The 25,444-nt window shown below is 48.9% G+C and overlaps 1 protein-coding gene across 4 annotated transcripts in view; it reads left to right on the top strand.

The window, feature by feature from the left end:
• The window catches only part of CRACR2A (calcium release activated channel regulator 2A), a 114,925-nt gene that overhangs the window by 29,836 nt on the left and 59,645 nt on the right, over positions 1-25,444 (top strand). For all 4 annotated transcript variants that reach the window (XR_003430015.1, XM_027093179.1, XM_027093180.1 and 1 more), the window contains exons 3-5: positions 13,925-14,175; positions 23,650-23,761; positions 24,857-25,040. Coding sequence is in view for 3 of the 4 variants with exons in the window: in XM_027093179.1 (XP_026948980.1) it covers positions 13,960-14,175; positions 23,650-23,761; positions 24,857-25,040 (512 nt within the window). In the remaining variant the exon portion in view is untranslated. The remainder of the gene's footprint in view (positions 1-13,924; positions 14,176-23,649; positions 23,762-24,856; positions 25,041-25,444) is intronic.

Raw genomic sequence — 25,444 nt, 5'->3', positions numbered from 1 at the left:
TGTGTGTGTGTGTGTGTGTGTGTGTGTGTGTGTGTGTGTGTGTGTGTATAATGGAATCACTTTGCTATACACCTGAAACTAATACAACATTGTAAGTCAACTACACTTCAGTTAAAAAAAAAGAAAATTCAGAAGAAAATCAAACATCTCTTAAGGTTATCATCTAGATCTAACACTATTAACATCTTATATACAGCCTCAATGAGTTTTTTTTGGAATACATGTGACCGAAGTTTGCCAGGTGTCAGCAGCTGGGAGCAGACACGGCGACACTCCTGTGTCCTCCCAGTGCCCTGACTTTGCTGACGGCTCTGCCTGGGAAACCACTGGAAGGAGGAACCTCCCCAGTCTGCTTTCTTCCAGCATCCCGGGGGGCAGAGCTGGCAGCAGTGCCAGTGAGGGTTGTAGAGGGGTGCTCTAGGGATAGGCTTATCTTCCTCCAGCACTTTCTATCATCTGAAAATGCTGACTGGGTTTAGAGATTTACTGTTTGCCTCTCTCCACTGGAATATAAGCTCCACGAGGTCCAGAGCTTGCTGGATTTGCCTGTTGCTGCCTCTTTGGCACCTAAAACAGTGCCTGCCCAGAGTAAATATTCATTGAATGAATGAATGAGTGAGCACCCACATGCTGTACAGAATAAGAAGGATTTGCTTCGGATGAATTGTGCATATTTTGAGCTGAGCAGAGGCCACAGTCACTGGGGACACCCATCTGGTCTGCAGTTGCGGCTGTGGCTGGAGCTTCGGCCGGGTGTGGCAGATCACCCTCGCCCCCTTGGCCATCACCACTGCCTAACACTGTAAGCAGCCATCCTCCAATAAAAATTGTAAAGTCAGTCATTCCAAGCATGCCACAGACCCTGTGACTTAGCACGTGGCCAAGGCATTCTGCCAAGTCCCTCTCCAGGTTCACGGTCTTAGCATCCCCAAGCTGCCCCAGGCCAGGAGCCCCATCCTCTCCCTGTCCCAAAGCCTGGTCCTCCCCCAGCATCCTCAGCTGGCTCTCCTCCTGGGGCCATTGTGCTCCTCTGACAAACACTCTGCACGTCTCACTTAGGTAGGGATGCCACAAGTCTGCATCTCAGTCTTCAAGGCTGAGCTTCAGTGATGCAGACGACATTTGTGGGTTGCATGCACAGAGCTTCACAGCTGAGAGCTGGGGCTTCTGCAGGGGATGTCTAGTTTGCCCTGAGGCCACCCCCTTCTCACGCACAAGGGTCTGCCCTCACTGGCCTGGGGACAGTCTCCAGACTCCCGTGGCTAAGCAGACAGCCCACTGCTACCCTCGTCCTCACCTCCTCGTCCCCCAAACCTGGAAGAGGATAGGACTGAGTCCGTTTTCTTCTGAGACATTGCAGCCCTATCAGGAGGGGCTTTTTCTGCCAGTTTTCTCTAAATCGTCGTAAAATTGCGGCCCCAGTGGAAAGTAAGGCGTTCTCATCTCTGTGTGTTTCCTAGGTGGGATTTGAGTCACCGGTAGCAAAATTGTCCCCCAGATGTGAGGGTTTACCCATCCTCTGAAGAGCCAGGACCTTCATCCACATCCCACAGCCCTCAACACCAGGCCCTGTGCTGGTGCCTCTGATGCTGTGTTTAATATTCATGAGGATCGTCTGTGGACGCTTAGACTGGAGAAACCAAGTTCATCAGAGTAGCCATTTCTTCCAAGCTTTCTTGAGCACAGCTTCTTTCTCTCTTTTTTCCCCCAGCTTTGTTAAGGTGTAATTGACATATATAACATTATAGAAGTTTAGGGCGTACAACATAATGGTTTGGTGTATGTTTGTGAATATATGTGAAATGAATCCCACACTTACTTAAGTTAACATCCATCACCTCACGTAGTTATAATTTTTTCTTGTGATGAGAACTTTTAAGATCTGTTCTCTTAGCAACTTTCAAATATGCAATAGAGTGTGATTAACTAGTCACGCTGCTGTACATTACATCCTCAGGACTTATTTATCTTATAAGGGGAAGTCTGTACAATTTGACCCCCTGCACCCATCTCCCCACCTCCTACTGTTGGCAACCACCAATCTGTTCTCTATATCCACGAGTTAATTTTTTTTTAGATTCCACATATAAGTGAGATCATACAGTATTTCTTTCTCTGTCTGACTTATTTCACTAAGCACAATGCCCTCAAGGTTTATGTTGTCACAAATGGCAAGAATTCCTTCTGTTTTATGGCTGAATAATATGTGACTATCTAATTTCCCAGCACCATTTATTTAAAAGACTGTCTTTTCTCCATTGAATATTCTTGGCTCCGTTGTTGACTATATATGTGTGGATTTATTTCTGACCTTCAATTCTGTTCCATTGGTCTATATGTCTGTTTTTTATGCTGGTACCATACTTGTTTGATTATTATAACTTTATAATATAGTTTGAAATCAGGAAGTTTAATGCTTCCAGCTTTGTTCTTATTCCTCAGGATCGCTTTGGCTATGAGGGGTCTTTGTGGTTCCAAACAAATTTTAGGATTTTTTTTTTAAATTTCTGCAAGTAAATGTCATTGGAACCTTGATATGGATTGCATTAAATCTGCAGATGGCTTTGGGTAGCATGGACGTTTTAACAATACTCATTCTTCTGATCCATGAACATGAGCTATCTTTCCATTTATTTGTATCTTCTTAGTATCTTTCATCAGTGTCTTATAGTTTTCAGTGTACAGATGTTTCACCTCCTTGGTTGAATTTATTCCTTAGTTTATTGTTTTTAATGCTATTGTAATTGAGATTGTTTATTTCTTTTTCAGATAATTCACTGTTAGTATATTGAAACGCCGCTGAGTTTTGTATGTTGATTTTGAATCCTACAACTTTGCTGAATTTATTGATTAGATCTAACAGGTTTTTGGTGAAATCTTTAGGATTTTCTATATATAAATTTATGCCATCAGCACATAGACAATTTTATGTCTTCCTTTCTGATTTGCCTGCCTCTTATTTCTTTTTCTTGCGTGATTGCTCTGGCTAGGACTTCTAGTACTATGTTGAGTAGGAGTGGTGAGAGTGGGCACCCTTGTCTTGTTCCCGATCTTAGAGGAAATTCTTTCAACCTTTGACCATTGAGTATGATGTTAACTGTGGGCTTGTCACATATGGCTTTCCTTATGCTGAGGTATGTTCCTTCCATACCCAGTTTGTTGAGAGTTTTTGTCATGAATGGATGTTGAATTTTGTCAAGTGCTTTTTTGGCATCTCTTGAGTCGATTGTACGATTTTTATCTTTCGTTCTCTTAAGGTGGTGTATCACACTGATTGATTTGTATATGTTGAACCGTCTTTATAACCCAGGCATGAATCCCACTTGATCATGGTGCACGATCCATTCAATGGTGCTGTTGAATTTAGTTTGCTAGTATTTTGTTGAGAATTTTCGCATCTGTGTTCATCAGGGATATGAGGACACAGTTGCTTAAGTATTAGATGACAGAGGTCTATCCTTCTCCATTGGGGAAGTTGGTGAAACAAGTGGATATCACTTAAGTTTGTTTAAAGGAGGCCTCTGGAAGAGGAAGCTTGTCACTTTTCCTAGATCTTTTTGCCCTTCAGTTACATATGGGCAGAAGAGCCTGGAGCCTTTGCTGGCCCCTCTCCACGAGGATCTGGTGCCAGGCACTCACTTCTCGTAGGAGTCGATTCCCCGTGGAGCATGCCCGTCTCTCTGCCCTTCTTCCTCTGCTCTCTGCCCTTCCCCATAGCAATGGTGAGGATGCGTCTGCGTTTGTGTACAATATCACTTTTCACTTTCATACTCAGTGTTCCATCTGACCCTTGTCCCATGGGACAGGTGGGAAACAGTTCTGTGTCCACCCTAATGCCCCTAGCTCTTAGCTCTTTACTCTCAAAGCCCCTGTTTTCCCTTCGATCATGACGTTCCATCTGCTTTGGAGACTTGGCAGGGGAGGATTGGAACTAAGGGGAACTGGGAGCACGTATTTAATAGAAAACACGCAAAACATTATCATTCATGCTGAGTTGAGAGAGCTGACTTAGGTTGCGTTCCCTGGAAGCAGACCCCGAGAGAGGGCTGACCAGGCAAGTGGTTTATTAGGAGGTGCTCCAGGAAGACCTAGTAAAGGAGTGGAACACAGGACAGGAGAGGGGAGGAAGCCAGAGTGTGATGTGGGGCAGAGTTCCAGCTTCAGCCTGACCTGACAAAAGTGCACATCCCAGCTCAGAGTCTTCCCCACTGAAGCAGGGAAGAATGGGCTTCCCTGCTTCTGCACCAGGCAGGTATTGGCCAAGGGCTGTTTAGGGGTGACTGGAAAACTTCAGACACTTCCGGCTCTGTCCATGAGACAAAGCAACTCCAGAAGCCCAAGGATGTGCCTTCTAAGAGTCACAGGCGTAGGGAGCTAGAACAAAGGCGGGGACGGTGGAGGGGGTGGGTAGTGCACAAATATGGGAGGGGATGTGGGTGGGGCATCCATAGTGTCGCCTTGGTAACTGCATCCGTAACTGTGTCCAGCTGTACCACTTTGCAGCTTCCTCATCTGTCAAACAGGGATCGTGTGAATTTTACTTGCCCATATCATAGAATGATTGTGAAAACAAAATAAAATGAGAACAGGGGGCCCAGAACCATGTTGACATAATCAAGACATGTTACAAAGCCAGGTGCCATTATGGAATCATTCTCTTCCAGGCCCAGAGGATATATTAGCTCTTGGTCTTCGCTCGTCTGTCAGACATCAGCACTGACAGTCTTGGGAAAGAGCTTGTTCTGTTGGGAAGAAAGGAGGTACTTTTTTAATGTTGATAAATTTTGCAGCAGTGTCTTTAATATATACCAGCCGCCTTGAAATACATCTGATTAACCACCAGATCTCACGCTGAGCCTGTGTTTGGCTTTGATGTACTCATCCGCAAGGACATATTGGAAAGCTAATCATGATAGGACTTAGCGCTTATAAAACGCCTTTTATCTTCAAAGTGGTTTACAACCACTAATTATGAGACGAATTGGTGTGAACAGCAGCCGTGTCGCGGAGACCTCCAAACCATTATCAAGGCCTTTAACGTATCTTATAATATAGCAAGAGAAGTGTGAATGGTGCCGCTGAATATTAGTTGGAAGAGTTATTTTATAGCGGTAGAGACAGCTGTTCCCTGTCTCCCTTGAGGCCAGACAAGGAAATTGGACCTAATTCGAGGAAAAAGGAGGCAGAACATAGTGGTTGCGTAAGCCACAGCAGGCAGAGTGGTGAGCTGCCCTCTCAAAGGTGCTTCTGGACAGCTGCCCCTTTAAATGGGCTGGTGGGGCATGTGGCCCCACCGTATATATGGGGCCACATGTGTGTCCTAGGATACAATTCAATTCTAACACTAACACAGACCCCACAGGGTAAAGGCTCAGTCCCACAAGACTGTCCCCATTCAGATGACAGCTGCACGTCCCAAGTTGTTACCCTGTTGTGCTCCACCCTGCAGACCTGCAAGCCCTGTACTCGCCCAGCCTCAAAACCGAAAAAAGAGCCTGGACACAGCAACAGAGACATCAGTGGTTTATTGAATAGCAGATTTTACATGTCGGAAGCAAAAGGGTCCTGGAGTGACACCCCGCCATGCATGGCAGACAGCAGGCAGGACCTGGCAGCGGTGTTGACTCCCAGGGCAAGAGGAGGGTTACCAGTTATAGAGGGGATTGCCATAGGTTGGCCCATCAGTTGGTTACCAGGAAAACCAGCAGAGGGACACACCCCTCACCACCCCTTTGATCAACTATCATAGTGGAGACGTTCTGATCTAAAGATGAGAGCAGTCACTAGCTGGGGCTAGGGGCAAGTACTAGGCATTTATTGATTAGGCTGTATGATTAAGAGGGAAGGTCAGTCATGTGAGTAGGTGTGGGTGCAGCAGGGACTGGTCGAGCAGGGGATGTACAGAGAGCAAGAGAGCAGCCACCTTGGGGGGCCTCATCATACACCCCCATAAGTCTGACCGACTAGCTGTAAATTCTGAGTTTCCCACCACCCCTCTTCAGGTTCAAAAGCTCTCTAGTGCACGGAACTCAGGAAGGTGCCTTACTTATTATTACCATTTGTTATAAAGGCTACAACTGGGGACCAGCCAGAAGGAAGAAATGCCCAAGGCAAGGGAAGATAGGGTATGGCATGGGTGTGGCAACCCCTAGATCTTCCACGGGGGTACCAACCCGGAAGCTCCCCAAGCCCCATCCTTTGGGGCTTCTTATATAGGCAGAATCGATTAAATCATTGGCCATGGGTGATTAACTCAAGCTCCGGCCTCTCTCTCCTTCCTGGAGGTTGGCGGTGGGGCTGAAATTTCCAACCTACTGTGGAAAAAAATGTCACCATTTCAGTAACCAACAGTGTTGAGACCATCAAGCTATTGGCCACTGCAGCCACCCCCAGCCGTGCACCCTGAGGTGATGCAGGATGGTGAAAAACAAGATACTGGCCCTAGATATTTACGATGCATATGAAAGGAATAATTTCAACGAGCCCAGACTCTTGCATCTTCCCAAACATAGAAAAGTCCTAAAGTCATTAACTTGAGATGTCTGTTGTTTGTGATTAGCAGTAATCTTTTGATCTTCGACTACAAGTTTTATTTTTCAGCAAAAACTCCTATGTGTCCTGGCTCCTTCCTTTCCTCTTTGGAACAGAGCGATCTGAGAGGCTGCCTCCCCGTGTAGGGTCCTCAACAGTGTCCTCAAACAAAACATAATTGTGAACTTTTAGGCCGTGCATTTTTTTCAGTCGCCACTTCTAATCACACGGTTGGTTCCTCTGGCCACCAGTCCCCATTCCTAAAACCCACCCAGAGTCACTCCTTAGCATGAACTCAGGTGTAGTTGAAAAGGGGCTCATTGTAAATGACAAAAGGCCCTTCTTTCATTCAGGAAATTCTGAGGGTTTTAGGAGCTCTGCACCAGGAACAAAGACCAGATAGATATTTTTCCTTGTACCACCAATATGTTTCCTTCTCAGCCCTCACTCTCAGTGGCCAGTTAGGAAGCCAGCACACACTTACTGAGCACCTGCTCTATGCAAAGTACCAGGCTGGGAATTTGTTCATTTAAATGATCAAATATCAATTTCACACTTACTAAGATTTACTGATAGGACTTCTGCTTTTGCAGAAGAAATAAGACACATCATGTGCACTTGAAAAATCTAGCCAACTGGATCAAGCCAGGTGTTCTAATGCATAAAGCATGAAAGAGTAAGTACTCAGAGGGACAGAGGCCAAAGCAGTCCAGACCAGGGAGTCAGGGAAGACTTCTTGGAGGAGGCGGACTTAGAGCTGGGCCCTGAAGCCACATACAAGGCTGAGAGTTGGCGCAGACTGTGGAGTGTTCTTACAGGGAGGGAGGACGAACTGAAAACTGCCCTTCATTGAGTCCTAGAAAACAAATGCAGCCCCAGTATGCCTCTGGTCTTCTCACGTACTCTCAGGGGTGGTAAGTTCGAGTCCCAGCTCTTCTTGATGACCCTGGACAGGTCACGTAACCTCTCGGAGACTGAGATGTTCATTACTAAAAGAGGGAAAAGACAGCCAGTCCTGACAGCTTCACAGGATCACTATGGAAATGGGATGATACAAGTGAAAGTTCTTTTTCAACTGTGAAATATACTGAGCATCATTATGAGTTTATATGTCTTTCATTATTTTATCACCTCCCAAGGAGTCATCTCACTATCAGAATTTCGAACTAAAAAGAATAATACTGAAAATGCCCTAGAAATTATTGTAAGAGCTCACACTTACCAACCGCTTTCTGTGTGCCAGGCATCGTTTCCAAGTGTTTTACCTGTTTATACGTTGCCCGGTCCTCACAGGAAGTAGGTACTGTCACCTGCTTTTTTACAGATGGGGCGATTGAGGGTTAGAGCCTGTGTGGATGGCATGTGGGTGGCCCAGAGCCTCTCCTTCCCCCACGTCCTATGTACCAGATGCTTTTGGTGGCCTGCCCTCATCACGGTGGGAGGACTGACCATTTCCTTGTCCTGTGGCCACTTCCAGCTGCTGGCCTCTGTCCCTTTGCCTGGGGGCTTTCTCCAAAGCCATCACCCGTGGCCCACTGGAGCGCTGGGGGTTAACACCCTCAGGGGCAGCCTCCCCATGACTGAGGGGTTGACATACAAGTAGCCTGACCCTTTCCCCTGGGGTTGGATCCCTGAGACCTGTGATCTACCCTCGAGTTCCTGGGAGGCCCCAAGCCCCAGCAGCTGCTCGCCCGTTGTTGGCTGGAGAAGGTGCCTCTCACAGGCTGCTTCCCTTCCCACTCCCCGGACAGTGTTTCCCACGTCCCTTCCAGACAAGCCACTTTCACCCAAATCCCTGTCTCAGTGTCTTCTAAGACACCACCGATTAGAAGCTGAATTGTGTCCCTGAAAGGTATGTTGAAGCCTTAACCCCCAGGACCTCGGAATGTGACCAGATTTGGAAGTAGGGTGATTATGAATGTAATTAGTCAAGTTGAGATGAGGTCATCGAATGGGCCCTTAATCCATACGACTGGTGATAAGACAGGAGGAGGATGGGGGCAGACACGGGAGGGGAGAGGCCACGTGATGAAGGAGGCAGAGCTCACAGGAGAGATACAGCCGAAAGCCGAGGACTCCAGGGTGGCCGCCACCTCCAGACGCTGGGAAGAGGCAGTCAGGATCCTCCCTGGAGTCTCAGGGAGCACAGCCTGCTCTGAGACATCTGGATTTTGGACTTCTAGCCCCAGAAGTGAGAAAGACTAAGTTTCTGTTGTTTAAGCCACCCAGCGTTTGGTCCTCTGTTGCAGCGGCCCTAGGAGACTAACATACCTCCTGTCTGAGGCCTTGATTCTTCCTTAACTTGTTCCCTCCCAGGGGTCCGGTAAGACCTGTGAGCATCTCACGTCCTTTGCTGGTGCAGCTCCCTTTCAGATCGTTTGCTCAGCAACCCTCCTGTGTCTTCACAGGTCAACACGACTGGCCTGTCCACCTCTCTTTGACACAGCCAACGCGGAGTTAGTGGTGGACATGTGTGGCGCTGCCACGTAGAGAATATTCCTCCATTGGAGCCTGGGTAATTCATGGGATTTGAATGAATCCTGAAGATGCTTTGGGGCTCTTGACTTCCTAACTGTCTGCTGCAGGAGAGATTCAAGGGAGATCAGGGTGACTTTCAAGTCAGTCTCGGGCGTGGTGTGCCGCAAGGTATCAGCCATTCTCCAGCTCCGTGGAGCCCAGAGTGACGGGGAAGGGAGCTTAGGGCCTTCAGATAGGATATGGGCTTGGTCCGTGAACGTTCTGATTACAGCAGTTACTAAGCTGTGAATTACTTTGGAGGTCTGGGAAGTGTTCCTGGAAATATCTGAGGGCTGGATAATTTCCATCTGTGTATAAAGACTTTCATGGAACCATTCTGGAGGGAGAGTGGCAGTTTCCCGGCTCTGATAGAGACGGGCAGATAAAAGTGGGCTCTTTTTTCCCTTTGTGATCGTGATGGCCTTTGCCCTTTGCCTCTGGAACGCATCACACCCTTTTCCCTTTTATGGGTGTACTGTCTGGCGGCCAAAAAATCTTGGAGACAGAAAGCTGTGTCCAGCCGGGGCCCAGGACATCACAGGGCTTCATCCAAGTGTGAGGCAGCCAGGCCCATCACAGGGCTTCCACTTTATTTTGAAATGAAAGTAGAAGCACTTCTGTTGTTTTGTCTTCCCTTCTACTTGGAAACCCCACAGATGCTGTGGGAAGATTGCAGGTCAAAGCCAGGGGAGAAAGGAGGCGAACTCATAAAGGGCAATCGTCTGCAGGAGGGACTCTGCCCTGCTCCCTTACTTCCCAAGTTCATTTAGCTCCCCTACACTAAGGGACTGAGCATTTTCACAGGGAAATTGCTTAATTTTCAGCCATTTCTGGCTTGCCAGAGTTGACGGTAAGAGGAAGAACCAGGATCCTGGGAATAAACACAGTAGGCAGGCCTAGATTTGCAAGTCCCGGGGAATATGAGAAGGGTCTGGCTGACCTATTCTTTTTTAAAAAAAATAGATCTAGTCAGCTATTGATATACAACAAACTACACATATTTAAAACGTATAATTTGATGTTTTGATATATATTTGTATCTACATGTATGTACGTTTGAGTATGTGTGTCTGTCTGTATGTATATGTATATCTCCATGAAACCATCACCACAATTAAGATTTCGAACATATCCACACCCCCAAAAGTTTGCTCTTGCCCATTTGTCATCCCTCCTTTTCACCCTTCCCCACCCTCCCTTATCTCTTTGCTGTCACTATAGGTGAGTCTTCATTGTTTATAGTTTTATATAAGTAGAATCAAATAGGATGCACTCTTTTAGTCCAGCTTCTTTCACTCACATGATTATTTTCAGATTCATAAGGTTTGTTGCTTGGATCAACAGTCCCTTCCTTTCAAAGCTGAATAGCATCCCTTTGTGTGTTTATACCACAATCTTACCAGTTCGCCTGCTGATGAATATTTGGGCTGGTTTTGGCTACTACAAATAAAGCTTCTGTGAACCTTTATGGACAAGTCTTTGTATGGACGTATGCTTTAATTCTCTTAGGTAAGTAATATTGAGGAGTGTCATGGCTGTATCAGATGGTAGAAGTTTGTCTGACTTTTCAAGTAATATTGAGGAGTGTCATGGCTGTATCAGATGGTAGAAGTTTGTCTGACTTTTCTAGGAGACCACAAAGTGTTTTCCGAAGGGATTGTACGTTTGTGTACATTCCCACCAGCGACATGTGAGTGTTCCATCCTGTCACCCCACGTCCTTGCCAAGACTTGGTCAATCTTTTTCATTTCAGACATTCTAACAAGTGTGTAGTGGCATTTCATTTTGGTTTTAAATTTCATTTCCCTGATGACTAATAATGATGAACATTTTCATGTGGTTATTTGATATCCACGTGTCTTATTTGGTGAAGCGCCTGTTCAAATGTTTGTCCATTTAAAAACAACTGAGTTGTTGATTTTCTTTTAAAATTTTTAAAATAAATACAGTGTTGTTCGGGCTATCTATTTCTTCTTGAGTGAGCTTTGATATTTAGTGTGATATTTCAAGGAATTTGTCCATCTCATCTAAATTGTCAAATTTATTGGCATAAAGTAGTTCATAATATTCCCTTATTATCCTTTTAAATGTCTGTAGAATTTGTAATGATGTCATCTTAAATTCCTTATACTATAATATGTATCTTCTCTCTTTATTGATCTTTTTAAAGGCCTAGCTTTTAGTTTTGTTGATTTTCTCCACTGTTTTTCTCTATGGTTTTATATTTCATTGATTTCTGTTCTGATTGTTATTATTTCTTCTCCTTACTTTGGGTTTAATTTACTCTTCTTTTTCTAGTTTCTAGAGGTAGAAGATGAGGCCATTGGCCTGAGACCTTTCTTCCTTTCTAATATATTTGTTTAGGGCTATAAATTTTTTCCTGAGCACTGCTTTAGCAATATCCTACAAACTTTGAAATATTGTACTTCTATTTTCATTTAGTTCAAATTATTCTTAAATTCCATTTTCATTTCTCCTTTGAGCCGTGGGTTTCTAGAAGTATGTTACATAGTTTCCACATTTGGAGATTTTCCAGAGGTCTTTCTGTTATTGGTTCTAACATAATTCCATTGTGGTCAGAGTACATACTTTGTATGACTAAATCCTTTTAAATTTATTGGAACTTGTTTTGTGGACCAGAATATGGACTGTCTTGGTAAATGTTCCATGTGCACTTGAAAGCGTGTTCAGGTTTTGTTGGGTGGATTGTTCTATAAATGTCAAGTAGGTCAAAATAGTTGACAGTTTTGTTCAAGTCTTCTGTATCCTTACTGATTTCTGTCTTCTTGTTTTATTAATTATTGATAGAGGGATAATGAAATCTGAATGTGATTGTGGATTTGTCTAGTTCTCCTTGAAGTTCTATCAGTTTTTGTTTCATGCATTTGCTTTTTGCACCTGTTGTTAGGTGCATATGTGTTTAGATTGTTTTATCCTATTGATGAATCGCCCTCTTTATCATTATGAAATGACTTTATCTCCATTAATATTCTTTGTTCTATAGAATCTACTTTGCCTGATATTAATATGCAGCTTTCCCTTGACTAGTGTTAACATGCTATATATTTTTTCAGTCTTTTACTTTTAACCTATTTGTGTCTTTTTTTTAATATAAATTTATTTATTTATTTATTTACTTTTGGCTGCGTTGGGTCTTCGTTGCTGCGCACAGGCTTTCTCTAGTTGCGGCGAGTGGGGGCTGCTCTTTGTTGTGGTTCACGGGCTTCTCATTGCAGTGGCTTCTCTTGTTGTAGAGCACGGGCTCTAGGTGCGCGGGCTTCAGTAGTTGTGGCTCGCGAGCTCTAGAGTGCAGGCTCAATAGTGTGGTGCACGGGCTTAGTTGCTCCTCAGCATGTGGGATCTTCCCAGACCAGGGCTCGAACCCGTGTCCCCTGCATAGGCAAGCGGATTCCTAACCACTGCGCCATCAGGGAAGTCCCCTATTTGGTCTTTATGCTAAAGTACATTTCTTTTAGGCAGCATATAGTTGGGTTGCCTCAGTTTAGGGTGTCTGCCAGGCTCCACCTGGGTCTCCCCTTCCTGTGCCATGAACTGAAAACTCTTTAGGCAATAATGGGACATATTTCATTTGTTTCCCATCTCTCAGGAACAAGGCTTAGACTAGAGGGAGGCAAGTGTGGGCCCTTTGGGAGCAAAATTTAAAAAGCTAGTCACTCTCAGATACACAGCTTCGAGAGTGGAATCCTCTACTTGAACCTTAAGAAGACGTTCTCAAGAGTGGGAGTACAGGGTCAGGACCTGAGACTCAACGCCTCTTAATCTGATACTTTAGGGTCCTCCCTCCACTCACCCTAGTCCCAGCCCTGCTGGTCACTATCCTTCATTGCCTGATATCCAGCGTCTGGAAAACCATTAAAATAATAATAATAATAAATAAATAAATAAATAAATAAATAAATGAATATATATATATAATCTGGATTTTGGGTTATTTCAACTGGGAGGATAAATCCAGTCCCTGTTCTTCCATCTTTTCTGGAAACAGAAGTCTGGACTTACTCTTTATGAGATGAAAATCCCATATAAAGAGCTTCCTGACTGAAATACCAATGGTTTCAGGCATCCCTGCAAAGAATCTACGAAAGAGCTGTCTTCCTTCATTCAACAGGGAATCAATGAGCACTGACTTTACACCACCTTTGGGCTGATACCTGGGGTTAAAATCAAATAAGAGGAGGTGCCTCTCTCCTAGTGCTCATAGCCGACCTCTTTAGAACTGTGAGATTGCCTCTTTCATGCCATGCATCGCCTGTGACATGGGCCAGGGAAGCTGGGAGCCAGAGAAAGTCAGACCTAGAACGGAGAGATCAGGTTTACTAATTCCCAGGCCCAGAATGGCTTTGGGGCTCGCTTAAGCTCACACGGCTGGTCAGTAGTAGTGGATTGCCATGCACTCTATTTTGAGGGCTATAGAGGAGGAACCCAACCCCAGAGACCTTCCTCCACTGCCGGTCACCATGACTGAAATCCACCATTAGAGGGCGAGGAAATGGGAAAATGTATATAGAGACCACGGTGTGGTGTCTGCCTCCAAGTAAACACTCCAGAAATGGAAGCTGATCTATCAGCATCTGTGTTCTTGCCGTTGATTTAGATCGGGAGAAATTCTCTGGCCACCGCCTTTCAAACTGGAAATGTCTGTTTTCCTTTCCCCCTTCTTCTCTGCTCTCTTTGATGGGCCGGCTGATCTGTTAATGATCAGGGCACATTTCCCCTTGTTCCGAGCTTGTGCCGATGAAGAGAGAAACGGGCACTGGTGAGCGGTCCTCTGCTTCCCTCCCATGCCCTCTCTTCCTTTTCCATCCTTCCTCCATCCCTACCATGCCCACTCCTCTCTCTCATCTTCCACCTTCAGGTTCTGAAACAACTCGAAGAAATTGACAGATCTGGATGGCCACGCCCGACAGGAGAGTGGTCTCCAGACCCCGGGGACCTGGCTGGGGGCACCAGGGGAGCGGGGCCTGCCCGGGCTCCCTGGACGACCTGCCGCGTGAGGGGACCCAGGAGCTGGCACCAGCACAGCTGACCATGCTGAGGAAGGCACAGGAGTTCTTCCAGACCTGTGATGCCGAGGGCAAGGGCTTCATCACCAGGAGGGATATGCAGGTAAGAGGGTCCCGGGTTGCACCTGCCCACCTGGAATGCCACCTGGAATGCATGGGTCTCCCTTTCTTGGGCTGGGGCCTGCCCCACGGGAGGTGACGTCTTTATTTTTTTATAAATTTATTTATTTTTGGCTGTGTTGGGTCTTCGTTTCTGTGTGAGGGCTTTCTCCAGTTGCGGAGAGCAGGGGCCACTCTTCATCGTGTTGCGTGGGCCTCTCACTGTCACAGCCTCTCCCGTTGCGGAGCACAGGCTCCAGACACACAGGCTCAGTAGTTGTGGCTCACGGGCTTAGTTGCTCCGCGGCATGTGGGATCTTCCCAGACCAGGGCTCGAACCCGTGTCCCCTGCATTGGCAGGCATATTCTCAACCACTGCGCCACCCAGGAAGCCCCGAGGTGATGTCTTTAACAGAAAAGGTGCCGTCAACTCTCCTGGAAGGAGGCATCGGCCTAAACTCTCCTGGGAGCTAGATCTCCTGGGTTCATTCTTTTTCTGGCCTTCACTTGGTGTCAGGCTCGGGGGCTATTTTCTCTGAGTCAGTAACTGCCCAGAATTGTGGAAAATGGTGGCAGCAATATAAGAAACTTAAGTGAGACACGGAGAAGAACCTTCTGGAACAAAGGTGGAAAGGCACTGACTTGTTGCTTTACAACACAGCTCTGAGCTCTGCCCAAGCCACTCCCACAAGGTGCCATGACTCTCAGTCAGCTCTGTCATGGTGTCACCGAACCAAACTCGGATCTGTTCGCCCATGCACAGTAAAGCCCATCTACTGACCCCAGATTGCGGTGAAAGAAGGGACAGTGCTTATTGCAGGCGCCAAACAAGGAGTCCGGGGCAGCTAGTGCTCAAAACACCCAAACTCCTTCAGACTTCCCTGGTGGTTCAGTGGTTAAGACTTCACCTTCCAATGCAGGGGGTGCAGGTTTGATCCCTGGTCAACATGCCTCAGGGCCAAGAAACCAAAACATAAGGCAGAAGCAACATTGTGACACATTCAATAAAGACTTCAAAAATGGTCCACAGTAAAAAAAAAACAAAAACACCTGAACTCCTCAATGGTTTTCAGCAAATCATTTTTAAAGGCCAGGTGAGAGAGGGGAGTCCCGGGGTATGTGATCAGCTCGTGCACAGTTCTCTGGTTGGTGGTGGTACCAGGGCGGTGTCACAGGGGTTCACACGATCAATCCTTAGGCTCCAGGAGGCCTGGGGGCTATGTGCTCGTGGTCATCGGGTAGTTAATGTCTTCCGTTTGGTGGTGGTTTTAGCATCTGGAAAACAACTCAGGAAATGTGCATCAGATACTATTATCCAGGCCCTCCAGAGAGGAGCTAAAGCAGAGGGTATGGGGAAGCGTCTGGCCCGCGAAGGCCCCGTAAGGTCCTGCTTGGTTACAGCAGCGCTAGCAGCCACAGGCAGTGTGGAAACAGCAGAGCGTGACCTGTTCCCAAACAGCTTTACTTACCTACACTGAAGTGTACATTGTATGTCATTTTCATGTGTCACCAAACATTATTCTCCTTTTGATACTGTTTTCAACCATTTAAAAATGGAAAAGCGATTCTTAGCTCTCTGGCTATACAGAAACAGGCACTGAGTCCCATTTACAGGGCGGGGTGTGGTTTGCCCACCCCTGGTCTGGTGCCTTCCCAGTGTCTTCCTTAAGTCTCTCATGCTGCAGTCATGATTTCACCCCGAGAATAAAGGAAGCACGGGCTGCACTGGAGCTCTGACAGCCTCTCTCCATACTGCCCTCCCATCACTCGTACGTCAGGGGCATTTTGGGGAGGGACACACAGCTGCACAAAGCAGGGGAAGACTCGCGATGGGCAGGTTTTCTTTTCTTTTCTTTTCTTTTTTTTTTGCGGTACACGGGCCTCTTACTGCTGTGGCCTCTCCCGTTGCGGAGCACAGGCTCCGGACGCGCAGGCCCAGCAGCCATGGCTCACGGGCCCAGCCGCTCTGCAGCATGTGGGATCTTCCCGGACTGGGGCACGAACCGGTGTCCCCTGCATCAGCAGGCGGACTCTCAACCACTGCACCACCAGGGAAGCCCAGGTTTCCTTAAGGCTGGTTTTTCAGAGTACGCTGAAGTTGGGCCATGAAATGCAGACCCTCGTTCGTATCCGTCCCACCTCCACTCGCTGTGTGAGCCTCGCGGCCCGGAGGCCTGTGACCTGGATGGAGCACCGCAGGCCTTTCTCCCACCAGCCCACAGGGTGGAATATTCTGGCTTCTCCCAGACTCTCCCCCGTCCAGTAGGTGCTTCAGGATTTGAGGGGAAAGACCTGGGAACAATGGTACCTTAGCCCACAAGAGAGCCTGGGCCTCTCTGGTTTTCAGCAATTGACACCTGGTAAATTTCTGCCACTGATACTCATCCCCAAAGCCTCACCCCACCTAGAAGTCCAGCCTAGGTGTGTTTTGAGAAAACCTTGACAACCCCAGCCTGGGAATTCATAGTTGTCCTTCACAGGCCTGTGGCCATGGTGCTTGTAGGAGTGGTTTTAATGGCATGTTTCATTTGTGCTTCTCCTTCTAGAAAGAAAGAAAAGGGAATTCTCTTTTACTGAGGGTCAACCGTGGGTCATATGCACAGTGCAGCTCAGCACTCTCACTGAATATACCCCCATTAACCTGCGCCGAAGCCCTCTCTTTAATGAAGGCCGGGAGAGGCACAGTGAGTTTAAACCGTAAAGTATCAATTGTTGAAGAAATCATTTGCGTTGGGCCCGGCATGAAGTCAGAAGCACCAGATCCCAGAGACGCCACAGCAGCCTTGCTCCCTCCAGCCTCACCCCTGGTCCAGACAGCAGGAGGAGGGCGGGGCCTCCCACCAGCCAGTCTGCTGGGTCCGTGGCATTCAGCTCTGCCGGCTGCGGTTTCCTGAACTTTCTGCGTGCCTGTGGACGGCAAAGCATTTGAAAAGTTCAGCTCTTCTAGCTGAGAGAATGATATCACGAGAGAACAAAACACGTCATCGAAGGGCCGCCTCTCTGCCGCTTTCACGGTCACGTCTGGAGGAGGATGGACTGGAAGGAGATTTGGGAAGAAAGTCACCCTCTTGTTGTCCACCCTGGGTTCCCTGAGAGGTCCACGCGCCCTTGGTTCTCCTGGCAGGACTGAGGACATCTGCCTACTGCTGTCACCCCTGCACGTACCGCGGCAGCCGGTGGCTGGCCCCTGGGTCCTGGTCACCACCCCCTTTCTCACCCAGCACGGCCTCTCGGGACCTGGAGAAGAGCTCACAGCATGCATGCACACCCAGATCCAGATGCCGGGAAAGGCCTGTTAAGGCGGAGAGTGGCTGGGTCGGGGTGGGGAGCCCGGGCAGGAGGGGCCGGCGGGCGAGGGGAGCTGGCACAAAACCGCACACAGTCGCCATCCTTTGAGGGAGGGGGAGGGGCAAGGCTGCTCCCCTCATGCCCCCATTCTTCTTTCTCCTGAGTAACGGAAAAACTCCACCTGCAGGGGTTGAGACAGGCTCCCAGCCATCCGAGAGGTGGGGAAACCCAGGCATCTGAGAGGTGATCGTAGAGCAGCAGCCGTGAGCAAACAGACACCCTGACAGAGCAGGACCACAGACGGAAAGGAGCAGGTCCCCCGGCCGAGGCCAGGATGCAAGCCGCCCGGAGCTCGGGTTGCGCACGAGCAGGTCCTGCTACGGGACGTTGGATGGATGATACTGACCTGTGAGCGCAGAGTTTAGGCAGGAGTTGGAGGGTCTTCAGCTCCACCCGTGGCCCCCCAGACCTCACTCCCTCCTCCACAATAAACCCCTCTGTGTGTCCCATGGAGATCATTCCAGGCAGAACTGGGGTGAAGATTGCTTTGCAGGGAGGGGTCCCCTAGAGAACCACAGTTGTGAGCCGGAGGGTCCCTAGTGAGAGGCAGAGGGACACGGGAGGACCAGGCTGGAGAGGGCATGAAGGGACCCCTCCAGTTGGGAGAGGGAGATGGGGACAGGTCGGGCAGGAGATCTCTGAAGACACCAGCAGCCTCCTAAACCCTGTTCCTCTGATTTCTTAGAGGAGTGTAATGGTTATTACCAACGCCAAGTACCCACCCTGCAACACTGCCTGGAATTCCTGGATTAGCCAAACTGTGAAGAACCATCTAGGAGTTGGCCAGCCAGCCAAACCTGGCTCGCTCGCTGTTTCTGTGAGTGCCGTGTAATTGGAACACAGCCGGGCTCTTTCCTTCTCATCCCATCCATGGCGGATTCCAAGTTACAGCACGGACTTGGGAAGCTGTGACAAAGGGCTGCAAAGCCTCAAATACACACGGCCTGGCCTTCACAGGGGCTGCTAGTGGACGCCTGATTTAGGTGAACAAAGAAACGCTTAAGGAATTTTGTGGTGCATTGCCGATTTTTAATCCTGAATCTGCCACTTACTAGCCGTGTGCATTTGTGTAAGTCTCTTAAGCCCTCTAAGCTGTAGCCCCTCATCTGTGAATTATTTATAACTAACTCCTAGCGTTAGAAGAGACTCAGGCGTGTGTACACGCAGAGCACTTAGCCCCGAGCTGGGACCTGGAAATCTCTTCATAAGCGCTCCCTGTGTGTGTGTGTGTGTGTGTGTGTGTGTGTGCCATTGGGGTGGGGGGACTTATACCCCAAGTCTTATCACAATTCCTAGTGTCCTCCACTCTGTGATGTTTCCAAATTGTGGTAAAATACACGTCACAGAATTCCCCATCTGAACCATTTTTAAGTGACTATTTCAGTGCCTTTCAATACATTCACATTGTTGTGTAACCCTCACCAGAACTCTCCTTATTTTGCAAAATAGAAGCTCTGTCCCCATTAAACACTGACCATCCCCCAGGACCACCATCCTACTTTCTGTCTCTATGGATATAGCTCCTCTGGGGACCCCGTCTAAGTAGAATCAGACAGTATCCGTCCTTTGGTGACTGCCTTATCTCACTTAGCAAAATGTCTTCAAGATTCCACATGGTGGCACATGTCAGAATTTCCTCTCTTTTTAGGGCTGGATAAGATTCCGTTTTATCTATTTACCACATTTTGTTTATCCATTCGGCCGTCGATGGGCACTTGGGTTGGTTCACACCCTTGGGTGTGAATCATGTTGCTGTGGAGAGGGACGTACAAATGCTCTTGGAGTCCCTGCTTTCAGTTCTTCGGGGTATAGACCCCAAAGTGGGGTTGCTGGGTCATATGGCAATTCTATTTTTAATATTTTGAGGGATCCCACACTGTTTCCGCAGCGGCTGCACTGTCGTACTGGGAGGTCAAGTGCAAGTCATCTGTCTGCCTCAGAGATCAAGAAGGGGCATTTCTGCTGGAGAGCGTCCCTTCTGTTCGTCTCTAGTTGGTGCTGCTCTTGTTTGTGTCCAGTCTACGTGAGCGAGGGCAGTTTGGCTTCTTAGAGGACATTTGCTCATGTCTAGGGACATTCTTGATTGGAATGACTGGAGAGGGAGATGCTACGGGCATCTACTAAGTGATGTCCGGAGATGCTGCTAAGTGTCCTGTAAAGCACGGGACAGCTCCTCCCCCACCTCCCTCTCCAACAAAGAATTCATCCCGAGATGTCAATAGCACGGAGGTTGAGACTCCCGTCTGCACCCAGCTGTCAGCCTGAACCAAGCACATCAAGGCACCAGGCAGAATCAAGGGAGATCCCGCCTCTGGACCTCACAGTCCCATCCTGAAGATGTCTGGTGCTTCTGGGCTCTACCGCAGGGAAGAGAGTGGTTGGTGCTGGGAGAAGGGTCTGAACAGGAGGCTTTGGGAGCCTGGAAAGAGGGAGAGATTAATCTGGCTGTAAAGGTGGATCTCCTGGTTTTCTCTTTAATGAGCATTTCCCTTAGATGCATTTGAAGCTGTGCAACCCTTGGCTTTAAGCTGCACGAGGCATGTTGCGGGCTGGTGACCAGGAAGGTAGAGGGTCCAGCTGGGCTGTAGCGGGAGACAGCGTTTTCCCCTGGCTCTGGGAGCCTGCGCCCTCAGCATGGCTCCTGCAGGACTGTTTCCTGTTCCATGCCCCAGTTTATAAGACCTCGCCGAGCACCCCTGGGTGGGGGACGGGGGCTGGTCAGGATCTAGAGTGGATGGGGTCTAGACCAGTGCTCCGTGGACAGGAGCTCAGGACCGCCTGCTATCACTCGTAGTCACTCGTTTATTGATTCACTTGTTCAACAAGTATCTAAATACCACCTGGTTGTCAGCATTGGGCTAGATCCTGGGGCCATGACAGTGAACAAAAGTGAATGGGGTCCCTCTTCCCAGAGCTTCCAGGCCACTGAAGGAGCAGACATTCATCCACTAATCGCATCCATCAGTATGTAAAGTACAAAGTGAGGTGAGACTTATGAACGAAAGAAATGTGTTTGGGGGCGCGTCTGGATCGCTGGTCCAAGCCGGGGCTGCAGAGCCTTCCTGAGGAAGTGATGCAGGAATTCAGAGTTCAGAGGAAGCAGGAATTTAGAGTGAACAGGAAGGCGGTGGAGGGAGGCCACGGTTGGAGGGAGCGTGGAATCGTGAAGAGCCACTGGTTGGGCCGTGGACAGAGTGAGGGGGGCGAGCCTGCCTTCTCCCTGACCCCCTCCCCCCCCACCTGCTCTTCCAGGCGGGAGTGGGAGACAGGATCCACCCGTGAAGCAGGATTCTGGAAGGCTGGCACGGGTGCTGCTGGCCGGGCAGACTTTTGGTGGCAGGGGTGGGATAGCAATGAGAGAAAGGAATTAAGGATGCATGGACGCACGGAGAGCCCTTAGCTGACAGCGGAAGCCCCGAAGGGGAAACTGCTTCTTTATCCCAGCCTGGCCTCCACTGTGACTTTAGGGAAATCTCAGAGCTTCATGGGCTATCAGCACCATGGAATGAATCGTCGCGTCCCTCTCCACCCGGCTTGGCTCCTTTAGTTAAAAATGTAGACAGCGCTAGGTACCCAGGGAACAAGAGCAGAATAAGTTGGTTTTACATGGCTCTGCAGGCCCAGAGAAGAAAGATAAATAAGAGGTAATTATGGTTATGAAGACTAAAGGATTTTTCGGGTAGGGCCAATAAAGAGAGGTTGAGGCATCAGGCATGTGCAGTTTGCAGAGAAGGCTTGAGAAGCCCTCGGTACTACTTTGGCGGGACATGAAGAGGGAGGATGACTTGGAGAATGTCATACTGCCCTCCCCAGCTTCAGTGACAGCAAGAGGAGGAAGCTGGTTTGAGACAGAGACAAGGAATGGGATTAGAGCATGGGAAGGACTTGGGGTCAGAAGTGTTGTTGGGTTCAGGGATGGCGCCTGAGGCGGGGTGTGACCTAGCTTTTCCTGGGTGATGCTAACAAGAGTACGGGTGCCCACGTGTGGGTATTTTGGGCAAGAGGCAAGTTGAGGGGCCCACTGACTCTGCAATTCCTTTCAGCCCCTTTCTGGGTCCAGCACAGTGTGAGAGACCACATTTTAGAGATCACATTCAGGCAGAGGGTAGGGAGGGGGCAGGATTATCCCAAGGAAAGGACTGGAATCTTGGGTTTTCACCCTGCCTCCAATGTGATGCCTTTAGCGTCAGATGGAGCTAATGAACTTCCTGCTTGCGAACTTGACCCCATCCTCGCCCTGCATTCTCTGCCTGTGGCTTTGACACAGCTGGTTTATGGATTGTTGACAAGACAGAGATTCTGCTGTTTGCTCAGCAGACGCACTTCTGGAATCCTTGCACACACTCTCACTTACCTTCCTTTTTAAAAACCTCATTCCTGTGTAATTCAGTGACTCTAAAGGGCTCGCACATCATCCTGTCTCCCCACGTTGTAATGCATCATCGTCTCTCTTAATGCAAGTACCTGCCAAATTAATCGTTATGGCTTCTCAGCTAGAAGGGTGCCTGAGGGTCAGACCGAGTGTCTCGCAAGTTACGTTATGGGCTTTCACACCTGCCAGCTCTTTTTGACTGTTCAGATGGGCGTGTACCTTCCTTCCTGTGGCCCCGTGATCCTTGTCTTCAGCTGTCAGTCACTTCCACAGCGGCAATTTTGTGCAGTCGTCCCTCGGGGAGCTGGGAGGATGGGGGAGGGTCAGCTGGGCTGTAATGAACTCCCTTGGGGAGTCTTCATTGGGAGGTTTTGATTATTAGGGTAGAAGAGGGTACTTGCTTCAACGATGCAAATTAACGTTGGCCTGGGGCCGCCGGTGCCTCAGGCAGAGGCCAGAGGGAAGCAGCCACAGCTCAGCCACTTTGCTCCTCAGCCATCAGCGTCTGCCCTTCTCTCCCTGCGTGGTCTGGGGCAGCCCAGCACTCAGGTCCAGTGACCTCACACCCCATCTTGGCCAGCTCCCTTTTACAACACAAATACTCTTTTTTTTTTTTAAGTTTTTTTTTTTTTTTTTTTGATGTGGACCTTTTTTAAAGTCTTTATTGAATTTGTTACAATATTGCTTCTCTTTTACGTTTTGGTCTTTTGGCCGCGAGGCATGTGGGATCTTAGCTCCCCAACCAGGGATCGAACCCGCACCCCCTGCATTGGAAGGCGAAGGCTTAACCACTGAACCGCCCAGGAAGTCCCACACAAATACTGTCATCCATACCTTAAGGCGGTGGCAGTTCATGTCTTTTCAGGAGGTAGTTGAGAGCCAGCAGGGAGTAGGAGTGGGGGGCAGGCTGCTATGATGGGTGCGTGTCACCCAGTGGCCTTGTCCAGCTCCCCTTCAGAGCTAAAGGACCATAGTGTGTGTCCACAGAAACTGCAGCCCTGGGACATGAGTGGCCTCCATCAGGGAAGGCTTCTGAGAGTGTGACCCACACCTGCATGGCAACAGGGGGACAGAGGGAGGGGCTTGGGCAGAGCAGGTGAAACCAGAGTGAAACCTGGCTGTGCCGTTCACTCACTGAGTGACCTTGGTGGGTCAGCGGCCTTGGTGGGGACCTTCTGCTCCCCCCTTTCTTTCTCTACCTCCCTCATACGTTTTACTGAATGCCTTCCCTGTGCCGGGTACTGTGCAATATTCTTTACATTCATTATCCCATCATCCCACTGGACCGCACCGTGTCATGCAGGTATTATCCTAAACGGGATTCAGTCCCATGCAGTTCTGGTCCTTTACGGCTGTGAGCAGTGCCAGTTTTGAAATCAGACCTGGATTTGATCCCGGCCGTGTCACTTAATGGCATGGACAGGTCATTTAACATCATGCTTCATCTGTAAAAGGGGGATAGTAATGCCCACTTCAAAGAATTGTCGTGAGAATTAAATGCAAACATATATGTAATAAATTATATATAAATATAGTAATAAATGTACACATATTTACTTATCAATCATCCAGCAAGTTGCCTACCACGTGAGTAGGCAACCAAGAGATGGTGGATGTCCTGATATTCAGAGGAGGAGAAGGGTGGTGAGGTTTCAGAGTCTGGCTTCTGGCTTTTGTCGGCGGGGCGGAAGGCGCTGCCCCCCTCGGCAGCCGTCCGTGATGAGCGGTGTTAACCAGCCTGGTCTGGATCGTTTTCAGAGGCTGCATGAGGAGCTGCCCCTCAGCCTGGAGGACCTGGAGGATGTGTTTGATGCCCTGGATGCTGACGGCAATGGCTTTCTGACCCCAGCGGAGTTCACCACTGGATTTAGTAAGTTCTGGTGGACGCTGGGGCCCCAGGGTATGGGTTGGCCTAAAGCCATATAAGGGGCATCCCTGCCCCACCAGCTCCGAGGGTCCATGAAGCACAGGCTTTCCTGCCTCCTGAAGGTTCCAGGCTGCGGGTCACTTGCTCTCTTTTCATGGTCCACTTCCGCTGCTCACACCACTGCCCCCTCGGTGCCCACCGCGCTGTCACTGCCAGGTCCTCTCCTACTGGAAAGTGGCGAGGAATGAGCGGAGAAGCTCTTGCGGGAAGGTCAGCTTAAGAGGGGGCTGAGACGGGATTTCCAACCTGTCCGTTTCTGCCGAGAAAGCAGTGGACAAGAGTGGGAGGCTTGTGCGGCTCGTTTCAACCTGAGTGTGGCTGAGTCCTCCAGGTTGAGGGGCAATAGCTTTCAGAGGAATTTGTAAAGGGTTGGAATAGACCAGTCGTTCTCAAGGTGACCAGGAGGAAAAACAACTGAGAGGCGTGAACAAGATAAAAAAAAAAAAGAAAAACAGATACACCATCAGATCCAATACTGATCAGATATTGATTACAACAAGTATGGGTCAGATAAATCACCATACATGTGCCTCCTTCAAGGTGCCAGGTATTTGCTTGGAAGTATCTGAGGCCTTTCCTGACCTCCAGGAATTTATCATTGAATTCATACAATTGAATTCACTTACATTCGTGTAAATGTGAAGCACAGTGATGCTGGCGGCCAGGATGACTAGGTGATAACACAGAGCGTAGGCAGGCAGGCTGCTCAGTCCGACAGGGGAAAGGTCTTGTTTAGAGAAGAAATCAATGAAGAGACGATTCTAAGCCAGCCTTTCAAAGATTAAGAACCACAAGGGTGCCGTAGTACCCGCCATGTGCTCTGCCCTTCCCAGATTCTAGCATCTCTGGCAGAATCTCATCCAGGTAGCAGAGACATGAGATCCAGAGCACGGCCTCCAAGGAGCTTGGCTACAGGGAGTCTGGCCTCCCCTTTTCTCCTCTCAGCTGAACCTCAGTCGATTCCTGGCAGCTGAGGAAACACAGGTCTTCCTGGGTGAGTGTTGCCTAATCCAGATCTTGTGCCCGTGTGTCCCCCAGGTCACTTCTTCTTCAGCCAGAAGAAGCCGAGTGAGGAAGATGGAGCTGAGCACCTGGCCCAGCTCCAGGAAGAGAAGGTGTATCAGACCAGAGGGTGTGAGGATCTGGGTGACATGGACGGAGATGAGGAAGGCCAGTTCCAGATGCTGATGGACAGGCTTGGAGTCCAAAAGGTTTGGCAAGAGTAAGTGGCGACTGTGGTCTGGGGGATGGAGCCCAGCCTAGGGGCAGCCTCCCCATCTGTTCTGTCCAACCTTAACGCCTGCTAAGCCCTCAGCCAAGCCCTGGGTCCCTGCTTCCAGCTGGGCCACCGGCCCCGTGCAGCCTGCCCTTGGCCATGACCTGTCTGCGTCAGGGTCTAGGGCTCTGCCTCTGCTTTTTGCATTATTTTCAGGGAAACGCTCCTATCCCCTGATCTCCCACACGCCTTCCTCAGCCCCTGCCATCCACAGTCAGTACAGTCTTTGGCTTGGCCTTGCTCCCTGAGGGCTGCCCGCCCATCAGAGGGCTGTGCAAGGGTTGAAACCCTTGAGGGTTTCGGTGCGTCCCGCCTAAGGCTTCCTGTCACCATCAGCTCACCAGCATCTC

The sequence above is a fragment of the Aethalodelphis obliquidens genome, unplaced genomic scaffold, assembly GCF_003676395.1.
Source record: "Aethalodelphis obliquidens isolate GAN/ISIS:26980383/991018 unplaced genomic scaffold, ASM367639v1 scaffold83, whole genome shotgun sequence".
Lineage (NCBI taxonomy): Eukaryota > Metazoa > Chordata > Mammalia > Artiodactyla > Delphinidae > Aethalodelphis > Aethalodelphis obliquidens.
This window is presented reverse-complemented; position numbering and strand designations above follow the sequence as displayed.